Source organism: Uranotaenia lowii, chromosome 2 (assembly GCF_029784155.1).
Source record: "Uranotaenia lowii strain MFRU-FL chromosome 2, ASM2978415v1, whole genome shotgun sequence".
NCBI classification, from domain to species: domain Eukaryota; kingdom Metazoa; phylum Arthropoda; class Insecta; order Diptera; family Culicidae; genus Uranotaenia; species Uranotaenia lowii.
The window spans coordinates 163,349,473-163,368,066 of record NC_073692.1 but is presented as its reverse complement, the minus strand read 5'-3'; the positions used below and the strand labels follow the sequence as shown (position 1 = coordinate 163,368,066).

The 18,594-nt window shown below is 34.4% G+C and overlaps 1 protein-coding gene across 12 annotated transcripts in view; it reads right to left on the bottom strand.

The window, feature by feature from the left end:
- LOC129741933 (ATP-binding cassette sub-family C member Sur) overlaps positions 1-18,594 on the bottom strand; it is a 373,059-nt gene that overhangs the window by 206,722 nt on the left and 147,743 nt on the right. For all 12 annotated transcript variants that reach the window (XM_055733758.1, XM_055733747.1, XM_055733756.1 and 9 more), the window contains exon 6: positions 4,005-4,581. In XM_055733758.1, coding sequence (XP_055589733.1) covers positions 4,005-4,581 — 577 coding nt within the window. The remainder of the gene's footprint in view (positions 1-4,004; positions 4,582-18,594) is intronic.

Sequence of the window (18,594 nt, the reverse complement as noted above, 5' to 3'; positions counted from 1 at the left end):
CATTCTACAACTTTGAAGCGTAAAGTAAAGCTTTATCTATTGAAATAAAAAAGTTAGAGTTTTCAATTTTTTTATAGTGGACTTTGAGTAACTTTTGATGCATTCAAGTTATGAAGCATGTTTGAAGAAGCAAATGTTCTGAAGACACTTAAGAGATAAGATAAAAGACAGAGGCGCTACGAAAAAAGTTCCACTTTTAGCCCTTTTGGACCACTGTGCACTGGCAAACGAGAAAAATACACCAATTATAGAACCGCTTCAAGGAGCCATTTATCTAACTAGAGTAATAAAGATTAATCTAATTTTTAAGAGCTTATCAAGTTAAACTTTTAGGCAGTTTGATCTGGTCTTTTTGCTTCTTGTTAACTGTTTCAAATGTCTTTTATTTTGTTAACTGTAATAGAAGATCTATGTTTAACAACCTATCGACAGAGATGGATTCAAGATTTTTTTCAATTTTTTATAAAAATTCCTTTGTTTTTGATTTTTTATATAATTCAAAAGTATCTTAAATATCACACATACAGTCTAGTCTAGAGTTTCCCAAATGACCCGACTTTTAAAAAAGTTATGCGCTGCAAGCTTAAATTGATCCAAGGTCTAGTAGGGCAACGGACCTATTTTGGACCGCTTTGGGAAGTGGCTATGCTATTGTCTAAAATAAAAAAAAGCATGTTACAGTTTTTGACTGCTTTATCCTTTCATTACGAAGATCAAGGCTTTTTCTTTCGAAATATATCGTCGTTTGTTGCAATGTAACAAAGTTTAAGCCTAAAAACGCGTTTCTTCGATAATTACTCTGGTTGGTATTTTGGACCACCGGATTTCTATTTTGGACCACCCTCTGGACCTATTTTGGACCACCCTTAAACTAATTAATGTTTTTTTTTTTAAATTTGGTATATTAACGACAACGATTGTTGCGCAATTATGCGATTAATTCAGTTAATCTTGTTGTTTCTTATTCTTGTAGTCAAGTTTTATTTGTTCGATAAGAATAGAGTTGAAAAAAAAAAACTCCTCCGTTATATTGCGTGTTTCAAATGTTTTGGAAATTCCGAGAGCAAACTGCAATCTCGACGAAATTTGTTATGCAGTGTTAAACACTGGCCAATGGCTTATCGTTAGGATCAATTTTCAAAACACAAATCTCCTTCAGGCCAACCCAATGAAAAGTTAAGAAAGTCTGACATCATTAACTCCGCGACATCAATTGAGGCATTTTGACTTCCAAAACCTTATTTGATTTGGTTTGGCTTCAGTTCTGTAGAAAACATAGATTCAAAATGATAAAAATGTGCGAGAATCTTTTTAACCATCTGGAAGCCAGATTTTTTTCGCTGAAAAATCGTCAAAATATCATCTTTAAAACAACTTTTGTTCTAAGAAAAAAAAATATCGTTGGAGTAAATTTTTCAACAGTTTTTTTTTTTAATTGCATAGCCACAGGGGCTGGAAAACTGGATTTTATTACATTTTTGCTTGTTATTTTTACACATTTCTACAATTTTCTTCCAGTTTTTGAAACATATATAACTATAGTTGGATATATTTTTATTAAAATTGTTTAAACATAAACTGATGTAATTCAACTGTTACAAAAATCAAACTTGTTGTATATTTGCCGATTTGCGGTCGTTTCATCCAAACCCTTCCGGGTTTATATTTTGTCTCTTTTACCTAACCAAGTTTTTTTTCTTCTAAAAACTCAACCTTGAATAGTGGTAACTTTTATACCAAACTGGCAATAATTTTTCATGAAGCATCAAAAATAAGGACTTGGTGCAAGTCTAGTTGTTTCATATTTTAAGCTTCTTTAAGCTGTAGCTTTTGACAACTGCTTATCAAAGCGTTGCCAATAACATGGATTACAATATGTGATTGAAATAGTGTGCATATATCTTTTTATTTTTTTTATTTTTTAAAAGCTTAAATTAAGAAAAGAGTTCATACTCCAGATCGCTCCACAATAAGCGTTATCACAAAAAAGTTATAGCGGTTCCTAGTATTAACTGATTTTCTTAATCATTGAGCTTCGTTAATGAAATACCCTCCAGTGTTTCCACAATCAGAATATCCAAAGATAATGGATTCAAATGGATTCAAATCATTCCAGATAATTCTTATAATTTCAGGTAATTTTACCCTCACTGACTGCTGACAGGATTTGCTAGCTGATTTTTCAATTTTAGGATTAAAAGATAAGTTTATGCCATTTTCTTCACTTTTATATCTCGGTTACAAGTTTAATATATATTTGAAAATTTTTCAAAGTTTTTTATATTATTGTTGAGCTGCCAGTTCAGTTTAAAAACATTGAAAGTCAAAATTAAGAGAATAAGCACCACTGAAATTTAAAAACCCTTAAATTATATGTATATTTTTTTAAGATTCCAAATAGAAAATTTTCAAAAAAAAATTGTATGGGGGGTCACCGACCAAATATTTTAATTTTTGGTAAAAATGAATCGGGAAAAGCTCTACTTTCTGCCCATGCAAAAATTAGCGCCACTGTATTTTTTTTCTTTAAGTCCTTCTACGAAACATACCGTGCATACTTAATTCAGCTAGAACAAAATTATCCATTTTTTTAATTACGATTAGTACAATTTGATTTTCCATCCAGGTAAAATGTCTTTTAGCATTAGTGTGGTTTCGGTCTACACTTGTTTTCAAATGTGTTTTACTCTGTGGCGTGTAATGAATATGAATTCACCACACAATTTTATTATAAGGCTTTTGATAAAGCTTTTTTTTAATTAAGGCTTTTGAATTAGCTTAATGAATTTAAGTTATGTTCAGTTAGAAATGACGAGAATTGGCATTTATAGAAAACACCTTTCTTAACGAGTTCATATATTTTTTACTCGAAATGTTCATGGATTACATTCGCTTAGATGGTGCATAATAGAGAATGTTCCCTTATCTCCTAGAGCTATCTGCCAATAATTTTTTAGATCATTCGAAAAACACATGGATTTTTTGAGGCTACCAAAATGAAAGTCTTTCAAAATGGGTCCATTTCCAGTTTTCTCCTGTTCTCGACAGTTTTTTAATAACTGCTTTTGACCACTCTTAGTTAACTCTAATTTGCTCTTGAGAGTCTATATGACAGTATTAGAAGTTTGGCGGCTTGAAACTTTATTCGGTTGCATAAAAACGCTTCGGGGACCCCAATGAATTCTTGAAATCTTTAATTTTGCATAATTACATTTTTTTCATGGACGCACCTTGAAAGCCCAGGTCAAAAATCCCTTATGAGACCTTCAGTGTCATTTTGACACTTTTATTTTTACAAAATTTATATTTTTCTGAACCGTAATGTAACTGTGGCATATTTTTCTAAAGTATCGCAGTTCTTATCTAGTTACATCACTAGAATTGGTATGAAATTACCTTTTTGGTGATTATAAATTGATCAAGCGTTAATGTATTCAAAATCCAGTGCAAGATTGAATTTAAGTCTTAGAAATCTGAGAAATTGCATATTGACAAAAGGTACGAAAAAAGCAACCTTTGAAAATTCTACAAAAATTCTATGATTCGTATTTCGAACATAAAAAAAATGCAAAAATTTGCCAAATTTCGTGAACCTTCCAATCCAATTTTTAAAAATTTATCTTGTGTTTCTTAACCCAATTTTGACCATTCAATGATTGAAAAGTATGGTTTAACACTACATTGTCACTTTTCTTGTGGTCATGATCTTAAAAAATATCATGAAAATATACTTTATAAGCAACGTGAAGCTTCTTACTCCAGCTTTCTTGGACACTAAGTGAATTCTGGCGATCCCATTGATTTCTGAATCTAACCGGGGTCAGCTCCTTCGAAGTTAAAATAATCTAAACTATATGAAATTTATATAACAGTTTAGACACTGTTTTTAACACATTCAATGGAGGTATCATCAGATTTCCACATGAATCTTTCCTAGATGCCACTATTTTATCCGAGACAAAGCACCAATTTTCAACTTGGATTCACTGTCACCAACCACTCACCTTCTTCCTCTTCGTCATCCTCAGCCGACTCAGGCTTCTTCTTCCCCATCGAGGGACCCTGATAGAAGCAGCTGCTGCTCAGCAGCAAAGTTTTCCGATAAACCAATCCCTGAAGAGCGTTCTTCAACCGGATCCCTTCCATATCCATGATGTGCGTGCTGGCCTGTGAAAATGTCCCCTGAGCTAGGGAAGCCACCAGAACCAGCAAGGCCACAAACCACCCGTTGGCCAGGAGATCCGACCAGGTTAAAGCCATTGCCGGATGTGCTCCATCCACTTTGTTGCTGCTGCCGTCGAAGGATGATTGATTTACGAAACGAAGGATATGGAAACTGTCGTTGTCATTGGAAGGAATAACATCTTCGGCAGTGGAGGCAGAGTCCCCATTGCCATTCCCATTCAGGGGACCTGCTGATGAAGATGTAGCTGCAGCTGATTTTGCGATGTAATCGACGATATTGGATATGCAAAACGGTCCAACCAGGGCGCAAAGATCACCGAGAAGCTTCAGGGCACCGCCAGCTAGGAACATTTGCCAGCAGTTAAGTGCGTAACATCGCCACAATGACGATGAATGCTGTCAAAGGTTGAATGAGAGAGAGAGAGAGAGGGGCAGAGAGAAAATGGTGGTTAAAACAGATAATGGATTGAAATTACGTTTCACCGGTACAAGTAAGGGACATGCTGTTTCACGGAACGGCACCGCACCACACGGTCTTAGAAATGGTGTTAATGAATTTATAATAGCTTGGTACCCATGGTTTAGTAAACTATAGATCACTGCATTTGTAAGTTATCGAAAGTCATTTTTATAACATTGCATTGGTTTTTAAAATAAGGGCCAAATAGCTATTCAAATAAATTAAACCTATACTAAATATGTAGTGTGGTAGTTAAAAGTAAATGAATTACTGTCTTATTTCGGCTCATTTCAATTACTTCGAAATATGTATATGTATATTATTTAAAATAAATACATTTTGGAAAAATACGAAAGGGATGTGGAATAAACGCTTGTATCGATTCTTTATCTTCAAGTTTCTAATAACAAAGATAAGATTATAATTTTTCTAATATGTGAAATTACGTCTAGTAAAAACCAAAGGAGACTGGGCCAATTTGCTTAAAACTTGGTTTTCCGGTGCACACGAATGTTCGTCCGCACTGCAAGTTTTCCCTTGTGGGCAGTGATGTCAACCTTCCAGATTTTTTCTGGATCTTCCAGATTTTTTGGACTTTTGCCAGACATTTTTTAAGGTTTCCAGACTTCCAGACTTCTGTTATTTCTTCCAGACATTTCCAGATTTTTGAGTTTCAACATAAATTTTCTGACAAAACAATCAAAATTCAAAATTTTCTTTGCAAAATGCCAGGAAATGCCTCGAATTAGTAATTGAAGAGTGAGGAATGCCACGAAGAAGGTAGTAAAACAGGAAGTAAAGCATAAAACGTAGTACCGCCGACATCACCCCAATAGTCTCAGGCATTGATAGTGTATACGGTATATAGAATGTATGATTAGGCTGGAACAAATATCAATTTCTTCTTTTGACTCTATCTGTATCTACCGCTTCATAGTAGGCCCGTGAGGAGCAAAAATTTGATATATGATGATATGCTTCTAAATAAATTCTACCCGTTCATTTTCAACATCTTTCATTTCATCTAACCTTCTATCCAGTTATATTAAAACACTTCATAATCTTTAGATGTCCCTACTAAAAAGGACATCACTTTTCACCGCTAGGCCGATAAATTAAATCTACAAGTATAAATTACGGTGATTAACCCTTCATAAAGTTATTACATAAACTTTAAAAATGGGGTAGCTTTTTTCTGGGTGATATCCATCACTGTTAATGCTGCGTCAAAATGACTCTCATCCATAGTGATGAATACCACCCTTAACCCTTCGTTTCACGATTTTTTATTTTTCCTTAAAAATGATTTTAAACAGTTTAAAATGATGAGTACATCAAGAAAAAAAATCAAAATAAAATACGATTTTTCCATTTTTCCATACATTAATTGTTGCAAATTTGTTACTTTATGAAACGAAGGGTTAACAAAGATAACTATTTTCTGAAGATTAATAACTTTTGTGTTTTAACTTGAATCGAAATGCAGTCTTCGGATGAAATATTTGTCATAGTTGCAACTTTTAAAAATCGTGTTTGCGTGTTTGCGTGTTCCTCCCGAACAAAATGTCTCGAAATCCCATACAAACTTTAGGCTCGTTGAGCGACCCCTTACCGTGATCCGATCTGGTCCAAATTTGGCATGAGACCTTGCACTAGGCCTAGGACCGATTTAAGCCGGCAGCGCATAACTTTTTCAAATGTCGGGCCATTTGGGGCACCTTAGTGTGTATGCAAACCGGCATTAGAATAAAACATTCTTTGTTTTCCACCGACGACAAAAACCTCTAGCCAAGATGAGCTGTGCGCAAAAGAAAGCTGCTTCTGGTTTCTGTTCCACACCATTCTCCCCATTCTTATCCCTTAGTGCGTTCATGTATTTGATAATCAGCGGTGGCAAAAGGGTTGTAATTATAAATTTTCGTTTGTCAACAGACTCAGATAGTGCACTGAGTAGGATATCGAACTGGTAATCCGAGATGCGATATTGCAGTGAGTTTGATTCCCACCATATTTTTTGGGATGAATTATCCAATAGGATGAAAATCCCATGAAATGTTTTTTTTTGTTTCGTAGTGGTTACATGCGTGGTCCTATGGGGAGGCGATCGGGGTGATCAACCCCTCCCCTCTCCCTAGTATTAAAAAACCGTAACAAAATACCCGCAGACGCTAGAATTTCTATAAAAAAAAGGGGAAAGGTTTCCTATCGGGCCTATCGGGTCAAATGCGCCTACGGCCGTTTGACGGGATAGCTGACAAGAAAACATATCTAATCATTGCATTTTGAGGGTGAAACGCTTTAAAAATAAGGCAAGAAAGAATTTTATGAATAAACCAACTCAAAAAATATTAAAAATTCAAACAAGGTTTTGATACCTTTTGATGTAAAGTTTAGACTTTTAAAAATTATACGTAAAGAAGCTCGAAACAAAAAGTTGTGTGGTTTTTGTTTCTTATTTGAATGGACCTTAGAAGTGTAAAATGCCTCCATCCTAAAATAACAGGTTAAATATGATAAATTAATGATTTTTATCATTGAACCTTCAAATCTAAGCTCTGATTAACATCTTAAGAGAAAATTGAAGATCTCAAAAAAGATTTGATAAGGTTTTTTTATGGATGAACTGCCTCCATAGTATGGCAAGCCCAACTTTTGTATTATTCCATAAAATTATAAAACCAGGGCTTGTGATATAGCTCAGTTGGCAAGTCTGTTGTCTCCTGAGCAGATGTTCGCGAGTTCGAGCCCAAGAGTAAATATCGAACACAGTTTTACCGGATGAGTTTTTCAATAACGAACCGCCAACTGTAACGTTGATAAAGTCGCGAATGCCATAATGATGGTAAAACGACTATAGTCGAAACAAAAAAAAAATAAAATTATAATAGACATATATTTTCGTAAAAGTTCAGCTTTGTCGTACGGAAGTTATCACTTTCTAGCAGATTCAATGAATTTATGTATGTATGTATGTATGTATGTATGTATGTATGTATGTATGTATGTATGTATGTATGTATGTATGTATGTATGTATGTATGTATGTATGTATGTATGTATGTATGTATGTATGTAGATAATCCACCATGGGTGCACGGATTCACCGCAGTTTAACCAAAGTATGACCACCTTCTTAGACTCATTTGCAATGCGAAGCTCGTCATACCCGGCACCATGGCTTCGTGTGATCTGTTGTGGATGGATGTGTTTCGTGTCACTGTTTGTGTTTATCTGGATGAATGTTTCAATCATCTCCAAAACTGTTTAAAAATTTATAAAATTGAAAATCCGTATGAACTTTTCTGAACACCTTTTTTCTCTTCACTTCCACTGCCCTGTCTCCGAAAACCACTATGTACCAAATTAGCCCTGCACCCCTCTTTTCGATTTGCTGCTTTTTCTTCACCAATCACTTCCTCAAAACCCATCTAACATTTATAGATCTGCCACATTATTCTGTAAGCGTAAAGCAAAAATCGCCCTTACATTTGTTCAACTTTTCAATTCATTCGGCATGAGTTTCCCCAATCATGCGAGCTTTCCTTTGGGATCACTTTATTAAAATTATTTGTTGAACAGCTGGAAAGTGTATGAGCCCCAGGCGCTTCCTCGGTATTTCTCCATTCCCACAGTTTACTCGTTTACCAAATATACACTGCAACAGCACCAACGCACATAGTAGGCGATTTTTTTTCACATAAAACACACGCATACACATTCAGCACATCTTCCATGATTCCAATTGTTCGAAGAAATTTCAAATTTTAAAAATGCAATATTGACTAATAATTGCATATTACATATTTCATTTTTTCACTTCTCCATCAACTCACTGCCATCAAACTCCCAAACTGATTCCCACCTCCCACTTGAAAAACAACTTTATTACGCACTGGACATTCACTTTAGCATATGCTTGTAGCCTTCAGCACTAAATTTTGATTTAAAATTTTGGCCCATAAATTGATTTCTTCCAAAAACAAATTCATTTAATTTGTTTTACTGAAATTTATATCACTGCTCAATCATTCGAATGTGTTTTAAACGTGTTTTAAGCTCTTTCCAAACTTCTAAATCTTCAAACACACGGAGCGTGAAATAAATATAAACTGAACCACACGACGTCACACACGCGATTGTCTAGCAGATTCAATGAAATTATACGGAAATATTGTCCAAAACACAGGAATTTTGTTCGAAACATAAATAGGCGCATTAAGTCCGCACGGTTTGAGATTCAGCATTTTAGACAACAGTTTTTATAAAATCGTTTTCTCGAAAACGGAAGGAAGTGTTAGCATAAAAATTACACCAATTTATAGAACATAGATGCCTGCACACGTGTATATAGTTTTTGTACACATATTCGATGTAATATTTGATTAAATCAGTATTTTGCTTAATAGGCGCATATATCCCGCTTCTCCCCTACAAATTCTATTCTATCCGGACAAAAGATTCAAACATTTTTAACCCAAAAAAAAAACGGAAAATTACATGAAACATTACAATATATCTTTTATTATTGTGTTTAAGGCTTTCATAGAATGTTTTAATTGACTAATCTTGATTCGTTTTTGGACTTAAAAAAATAAAAATATAGTTACTCAATTTCAGATTTTTACTAATTTTTGCAAAAAAAAGTGAATAAAACCGGGCATTTTTCAAAAAATAATCCGGGCAACTGAGCCGGCCCGGCCCGGACAATTCATTAATATTGCTCCAAACATCCGGGAATGTCTGGATAAATCCGGTCAATCTGGCAAGCTTAACTTAAAGGCTTAAGATTGGAAAAAGTCGGTTTGCTAAACTCAAACAGACGTAACTTGGAATTTACTGGACTGAATTGCACCAATTAGATAACTTTTGTTCTGATATTTAAGGTGGTGAGCTCAAATTTGCCGACCATCTACTTTCAGCTACATAATGAATTATACTGGAAACTTTAAAAAAAAGTCCCTAATTTTCCCTCGTATGCCTAAATTAACACAAGCAAATGATTATAAATTTGAATATAAATGGAATTAAAAATTTGGAAAAGTCAAATAAGGAAGAGAATATTGCCTTCATGCAATAAATTTGTTATTTGCTCACATAGACGAAACTAGAGGATTTCTGGAAACTAGATATGAACAAAATCAAGTATTTTGTTTATTAAATCATCATATCTTTAATAAGTAGAACAGATGTTGCGCTTTCAATTGTAAAATTGCCTTTATAGTTAGAAACTTTTTATCCAGTCAAATGTCCGATTATTGGGATCAGTTTTCCAGTAGGCACTTCAGAAGCATATGACTTCCACTGGCAATCTAACTTTCATATCTTTTTCTTCAACAATGTAATCATTATACATTCACAAATTTAACACAAGGAACTGAATTCACATTTTTTCCGAAATGACTGATTTTATCAATCAAAATAATTTGCGGACTTTTTTGAAAAAAAAAATATAAGTATTTATAGGAATTCATAGACCTTGAGTAAATTTGACTTCTGTGTAAAATTTAAAATTAAGTTTTCATTTCGAACCTTAATGAATCTTAGATATTTTCAAAAGCTTTAGGAAAAATGCTGTGCAGTCTTTAAAAAAGTTGTTGAATAGATTGAAACCTTTAATACGTATAGAATATTAAATTTAAGAAATGTTTTCAGATTTTTATCGCCGTCATAACTAAGTTAAAATATTTTAATGGCATTTCGGCGAGATGAACTCTAGTACAATGAAATCGAATGATAGGAAATGATAGGTGGATAGTTAAAGAGCACGCTTTGGAAAAGAAATATTGAAAGGTGGTTTTTTGAAAATGTGAGTCTAGGGCATGTGGGAGAAAGCTCAAATTAATCGTTTGAATCTTTGCTCAGCAACGGTTAATTCTGTATGGGGGGCGCAGCTTCCATACACAATCAACCCGATGGATAAGATGTGTACCAACACACTTAATCGAGCATCGAGCAAGTTTGAGCTTTCTCCCACATGCCCTAGACTTACATTTTCAAAAAACCACCTTTCAATGTTTCTTCTCCAAAGTGCGCTAGCTTCAACTATCCACCTATCATTTACTATCTTTCGATTTCATTCTACTAGAGTTCATCACGCCGATATGCCATTAAAATATTGTAACATAAATTTAAGAATGCGTCCTTTTTCGATGTCAGTAATAGCAATAATGAATTTAATTCAAATTTATAGAGATTTTAAAATTGCTATTTCAAATGGTTGTTGAATCTCTGAAACAAGATTATCGAGGCAAAATTTGTATCGTTGTTTTGTGGTAATTTACTACATTATGGCATTCTTCTCAATCATCTTTGTTATTGTATGGATGATGAATGCCGATTTAAACTCATAAATATTTTGCTTTTCATTAACATAAGTAGCTCAATCAATTATACCAATGATTGGTTTCACTTTAAATCGATTGATATTAAAACTTCTAAAAGTCGTATCCCTAAAACAAGAGGTGATTTACAAAATCTGACAAAAAAATATCTAGTTCAGAACTCAAATGATTTCTAAAATCAGTTTTAGAACAAAGGCTCAAAAAATGAACCTAAGTTTAAATGTTTCACTTGTGATTCAATACTATCCCCTTATCAGTCGATTTTTTTCAACAACATGGTAATCGCTCAAGTTGTACATTGGGAATACCTTTTTGTGATTTTTACAGACGGCTGGATTGGAAATTTCAAAAAAATGATATTACCGATAATGTTTCAAGCTCATCTACACAATAATAATAAAAATTCAAATTTTAAGTATAAACTCCACTATGAATCCAAAAGTTTGGTTATTTCACTTGCAATTGATTCAGACTCTTCAATAAAAAAAGTAGTATTAATTATCGGAAATTAACACTTCATATGATTTTTTTTATAATAATTGAAAATTATGCCAAAAATATGAAATAAAGTGTGCAAACATCTAAAACTAGGGGAGAGTGAGATAACGTGAGAGATGGGTAAATGTAGGCCACTCTAAATACTTAGCTGTGTGTTGAAATAAAAATCTCAAGCTAACTGTCATCGTCGTCCCTTTGCGTAAGCATGTTTTTCTATATGTAGTTGACTTATGTACGTATCATATGCTTCTTCCATATAATTAGCCTAGAAAAATGTTTTTACTTATTTAAACAAGCACACGCAAATTGCATCCGTGGGAGACTAAAAATTCATAAAAAAATATGCACATATGCTTATGATCTTAGCTTAGTCATGTTCTTTCACGTGGAAAAGGAAATTTTTAATGGAATATGAATAAGTCACACAAACGCAACCAATTTGCAAATCATAGCTTGTGGTGTATCTTGGGCCACCTATATTTTGTTGTTTCTATACACATTCAGAAACTAAAATACGTTATTCCTATTTTCAAAGTCGTCTTATGCCAAATAAAGAGTTGTGCATTTTTACAACGCGATGGAGACGAACATAAATCCTATATAAGGAATTTAGCCGAAACGCGAGCCGGGAATTAGGAACTATGCGATCAAACACAATTCACACACCTCATCTGAAATTGCTTAAAAATAAGTAAATGAATTATGAAACTTCAGTTTTGGGTCATCTCATAAACTTTGCACGTTATCAAGTCAATTTGGATTTGGTGGTTTTCAAAATCCCTAAAAAAAATTTTTATTTTTTAAAAGTAATTCGGAAAATAAATGTATTAAAAAAATGAATAAAATGCCAAATGATACCCTGAAACGTATAAAACCTTTCCAATTATTTATTTTTAATTTTTTATAATAAAAAAAGCTATGAAGCAAAGAAAAAAAGAGGCTCATGATACCCACTCTCCCCTACAACTTTCCAATTTTTTTATAATTCATTTGAAGCATACTTGTTACTACTTCTTTCGTTTCAGTTCAAATCAAAATTAAAATTAAGTATGAGGCCTGGAATTAAAAAGAAAATCCATAAAATCCCAATACCAGTGCTCAAGAAATATGTAGACGACCTGTTTCTTGCCATCCCACAAAACTCAGAAGATCAAATCCTAGAAGCCTTCAACTCACAGGAACCAAGAATACAGTTTACGATGGAGAAAGAAGAAAACAGTCGTCTACCATACCTAGATATGAAAGTGATTAGACAAACCAACCAACAACTTGTCACCGAATGGTACAGAAAGGCTATAGCATCAGAACGTATGCTTAACTACAACTCATGTCATCAGCTCAAACACAAAGTGAACGTAGCCAAAAACTTCATTCACAGAGTGATCTCCCTGTATCGAAATCCATCAAGCCAAAATCCAATAGAAGTCATTCATGAAATGCTACAAATGAATAACTACCCAAAATCTCTCATCAACCGCCTCATCAACCTGCAGCAGAAGAAAACGACCGAACATCCAACCATTTCATCAACACTAACACCTCCGGCCTCACCACCAACCACCCCATCGGAACCATCAATCGACCATCCAACCATAAACCACCTACCGTCAAGCCAAATCGACCCTCAGACCACCCTGGAAGTTAAAACACCTACAACAACTCCCACCCAATCAGCCAGCCACACATCCGATCAGGAAGCCCGAACCTTTTCCAACAAAAATCCGCCAGCCATCACCAACAGCAACCATCAGATCCAACAGCACATCAGCCAACATACCGCATATCATTCCACACACGAACCGTTCGAACAAATTCCACCAGCAGATCACTCAGCCATAATCACATCACCTAATCCGATCGAATTGCACCGCACCGTAGAAGAAACGCCTTCGAATCCATCGCCAATCAATCCAGACAGCAACGAACCAACAGATAGCATCCAGCTCAGGTATTTTTCCATGCCTTTCATCCCTAATTTAACCGAAAAATTAGCGAAAATGCTGCAATCGAGCTATCCATCGGTTAGAATAGCCAGTAAACAAACAAACTCCATCGGAAACATCTACACCCAAATGAAGGATCTCATACTTAAAGAAGATCGCTCGAAACTAATCTACTCCATCCCATGCAAAGACTGTAAACACCAATACATTGGTCTCACCCGTCAAAAATTGAGCGACCGACTACTTGGCCATCGCTCTCTGATGAACCAACTAGATAAAATAAACCACACACACTCCAACACAATTCTCATGACAGATAAGCTTAGGCAAAAATCCGCTCTCATAGAGCACTGTATAGAACGCAAACACAGATTCAACCTTTCAAATACCATAATATTAGACAACACACTACGCCATAGAAACCTGGAATTTTTGGAGATGTGCCACATCTACACAAACAAAAATGCCGTAAACAAACGTACCGATGTTGATAATCTCAACACTGCGTACGCAGCTATATTCGACAAATTGAACGAACACAACCAACAAAACTTCAAAACTTCTCAAAATGAACACAGTGAACAGAATGAATCTAACATCACAGATGATAGCTCAAACTTTTCACAGTTGTTTTGTGACCGCCATAGATAACGATATCAAACCGTTTCTGTAAGAAATTAATCTATGTTTTTTTTTCAAATTCAAATTCAAACTTCATATAATGTGTTCATATAAAATCTGACCCCACAGCATGTGCCAACTACCGATCGACCAACAAACCGACAATATCCTTAACTTAAGATCCAAAACAAAGAACATACACATTATTGTAAGTAGGACCGTACAACAATAAGATAATTTACAACAAAACTGTTTTCACCAAATTGTAATAAAAATTGTAGTTTCCCTGAAGATGGTGCCAACAAAGCACCGAAACGTTGGATAGATAATAAATCAATGTTCGGATTAAACAGACTGCTTTGCTAATTTGAAAATCAAACAACGTACAGTCATCATTTCCAACATAAAAATAAAGTTAAAAAAACTTGATACCTCAGTATCTGATAATGATAATCATTTTTTTAGGTTTGAACTTATATAAAATTTATTTTTAATGATAAAACGACATTTTTGAGTACATTTCAATCTTTCAAGTCTTAATATGACTTTCTTATCATTTAAACCATGGTTATGCTTTTAGGTACTTCGTTTTGTCAAAATATTTTCAATTACTTCCTGAGAAGGTATTTCACCTGGGTTCAAGAAAACCTCTATAAATAAAAACGATTGTTCCAGATCCTCCATAAACGAAAACCTGAATAAATGAGAAACCTTTTTAAGCGAGGAAAAACGGTTTCTTGAACTCTCGTTTATCCAGGTTCGACTGTTTATAATTTCTCCAGTAGAGCGGAAAAACGCTGTCTTTAAAGTGTAAATATTCAAAAAACCTAAAAAGCTGAATCGTTTCTCATAAAGTTCAAACCCAAATTTCTAGTCAATTGGTTGACTCAAAGGGGATCGCCATACGACTTTCATGTCACATGTAATTTTGACTTCGTTAAGCTTTTTTGGCTCTAACTCGCTAATTATGAAATACCCAGAGCCCGGCTCCACTTAACTCAGACATCGCCTTTTGTTTAACGCAGTCGCCTCGCTTGATCTGAAACGACTTTGTTTTCCCGAGTAACGACTACTCAAACGTTATGTTAGGCTTTCACTCTATTTTCTTTTTTATAAGATTCAATAATTATGTTACTTATTGACTAGATTTCTAATTTAAATAACATTATGATATTTTTCTAATGTTTTCACACGAATGAATATAATGTGCATTGCTGAACGAATTTAATAATAGTAAAATTCATCGATCCAAATATTTTTCATAAATTTTGTAATTTCAATCTATTTGGAACATAATGCTATTACATACGTGCTTGAGAAGCGCACATGAAATTTTCTTTGTAGCATGGTTTTTTGTAAGAAAATGGATGTTCGGGAAATTAACGTTTGAAAGTAATTTGTTGGTCCGACTCAAAGTAGTACTTTTCAATAGCCCTCTAAAATTACGTTCCATCTCAAGCAACTTTTATTTTAACCCATCATTGATATTAAAAACGGTTCCGGTGTTTTTTTCTTAAAAAATGAATGAGACATTGTGCTTCCCTCAAATACAAGAAAGGTCCGTACGCAATTCCTTTCATCTGAGATGTCTCAAGGATGTCGGAAATTCTGAACAGCATTATGAAACTATAGCTAATGAAAATTATCTTCACGTTAAGTAGGTCCAACAAACCCCTCATAATTAATTTCCTTGATCCGCCTTTTCATCACTCTGACCTAACTAAGAGGACGAACGAACATTTTAGGAAAAGTGGAGCGCAAAAAAACGGAATAAAATCTGAACCACAACCTACACCAGAATCCCGTCCCCCATTTAGGTGAATCTACTGTCGCATTAGAAAGAATCCAGGTTTTTCCTTTTTCTTTTTTTTGTTTCTCTCATCTCAGAGTTGCAAGCGCTCTTCATTTCCGTAGCACTTCCGGCCCAAAAATCCCGTACAACCTCGCACAAAAGCCGAGAAGCCGTGCTTGTTTCTGATATCAAGCAGCAAAAATAGGACCAGAAAACCGTGACCGTCAAAATAGGGTCTGGACCAGGCCAGGCATCAGAAGAAAAAAATGGAAAAATCTCACGCTGATGTACTGTCCGGTCTCGTAAAGCTGATAATTCACTCCCAGGCCATGGAAGACGAAGAAAAAGCAACTGTTCTGACAGAGAATAATCTTCCTTCCAACCCCTGCCGGAATATGTGTCATCCGCTTTCCAGAAGCGGCAATGGTTTTACGGGGTTCCTTTTTTCTGGTTTTCATATTTCTGGAATTTCTTTTGCCATTGTTTTTGGATGGCAAGATTTTCACGGGACTGAGTTTATTTTTTTCTGGGAAAGGTCCTTCTCCCGGTTTTTCCCAGTGAGTGATTTTATCAGGATCGTGGTTCACGTTGTAAGGAAGCTTTTGTACTTGTGTCACTTTTTCAATGGGTCATTCAGATAGTCTTACAGCTGAAAATTAATCGCTTTATGATTTACAAAATTATGTCATTGAAGTTCCGGATGTGACTCAGAACAACTTCTTACATTGAGAACAACAAAACAAGTTAAACCAAATTTCAAATATTATTTTTCAAACTGCAGTGGAATAAACATGCAAAAAGCCCTTTTTGCCTGAATATTTTGCAATCATTAAACTAGCATCTTTTAGCTGAGATGTATCTTCATCACATCCTACAAGGACTGCGGGATGCAAATATCAAAAGTGCTCCAAAAGAAAATATCATACTCATTAAAACTCGTTATCATCCCGGATGTGACTTCCTGCCAGTCTACAAAAACCAGCAAAAGGACATCCGCCGGCATTGTTCTTTGGAGGTTTTAAGAAAATCCACATCATGGCCGAAACTGCTAAAAGAAAGCGTAACTCAGCGTCCTTTCCGGTTTCCTCATCGTGACTTTGATTCTCCTAGCTAGCAAGTAGATTCGAAAGTAAACGAACCACAACCGGTGAGTTTCCTTTGTGAGCCGATTCAGGCTCCAGGAAAAAGCCATCAACGGGAAAACCTGCAGCCTGCAAACAATCTTGAACTGAAAGAGTCCAAGAGCACAAATGTACGGAAAAGGGACAGCTGAGTTATTGTTAGATGACATTGTAATTAAAATTGCACAACTCCTGTGAATGAGTTTGGGATTTGCGTTACTTTTAAAAGAAGTCAGGATTATAGTATTTTTTTTTAAAGGAGGCTTTCTTTCAACTGAAGGATGATCATAACAATTTCTTTCAAACAAATATGCTAAAACAACTTGGAATCAATTTAGTTCAAGCCTAGCCAAATTTATAACAGCCCCAGCTAAAGCTTTTTATTTTTTAAGTAAGAGCAGTTTCAAATCCTCTTAACCTAGACTTACCAGATACTTTAAAAATGAAACGGGACAAAGAGAGACATTGAGGATACTCTTAAAAACCTTATTTTTTATGACAATTGCATATGTATATGTTCCTTCAGCTAAAATAGTTTATAGAAAGAAATTAATGAAACTTGTTTAAAAATGAATTTTCTAGACACCTTCCATCTTTGTAAACGGCGAACATTTCATTCGAAAATGTTGTAGTTCAGAATAAATTAAAATCCTAAATTTGAAGAGAGTTTATCTTTATATTTTTTACCAGTCGTTTTTGATTATCTATCAGGTTTATTTAATTTAACTCATTTAATCATTGTTTGATTGAAAATAGATTTTTTTCGCTCGGTAGTCCTGTTCTATTTTATCCGGAATTTGACTTTTCCCTTACGGAAATAAATCTTGAGAAATCATGATTTGGAAACAACTTAAGGGTGGATTAGGGTCTAACACTTTCAAAAAATCGATTTTTTTTATTTTCTCATTGTAAAATTCTTATTGTGTGTCAAATTTTCAAGTCAATCGAAGCAAAACTGTAGAAATTATAGGTCTCTATATCCTCTTATCTAATACTGCAAGAATTCTAGAGCAGAAACTTCAAACGCGTTTTCCTCGAAAGCACATTTTTAAAGTCAGTGGACATCGTCATTTGAAAAATACTTCATCGATTCTTTTCAAATTTGGAACATATTTTCTACATATAAAATACCAAACCCCAACGATTTATTTTTACTTTGGGGAGATTTTACAGATAACAAATGGCGGATTTTTTCGTGAAAAATCGTAGTTTTTACTTCAAACAGCCACAAAAATTTCATAAAAATGTTTTTTAAGTTAAATAAAATCGTTGAGGTCCAGAAAAACATCTATTAAAAATATTTTGCTCTGATTTTTTGACTTCAGATGATTCTGTACAGTGTCCACCGCAAATCCTGTTTTCTAAAAGGCATCCTCGAAAGTGCTTCTTCACCGGCTCATTTTTCAATATTTTTCTACGAAAAAAATACTAAATGTTCTTTCAACAATGCTTTGTATAATGCAAAAAATTTGAATACATTTGTTTGAACGATAGCTCAAAAAAAAATTCGTGAAAATGGTGTTTTTTTTACCCGTTAGACCTTACTCCCCCCTTAAAGAATGTTTTCTTTAATAGCAAAAAAAATTACATAACGTGCTAGAACGTGCTCAAAGAACGCTTAACTGAACTCAAT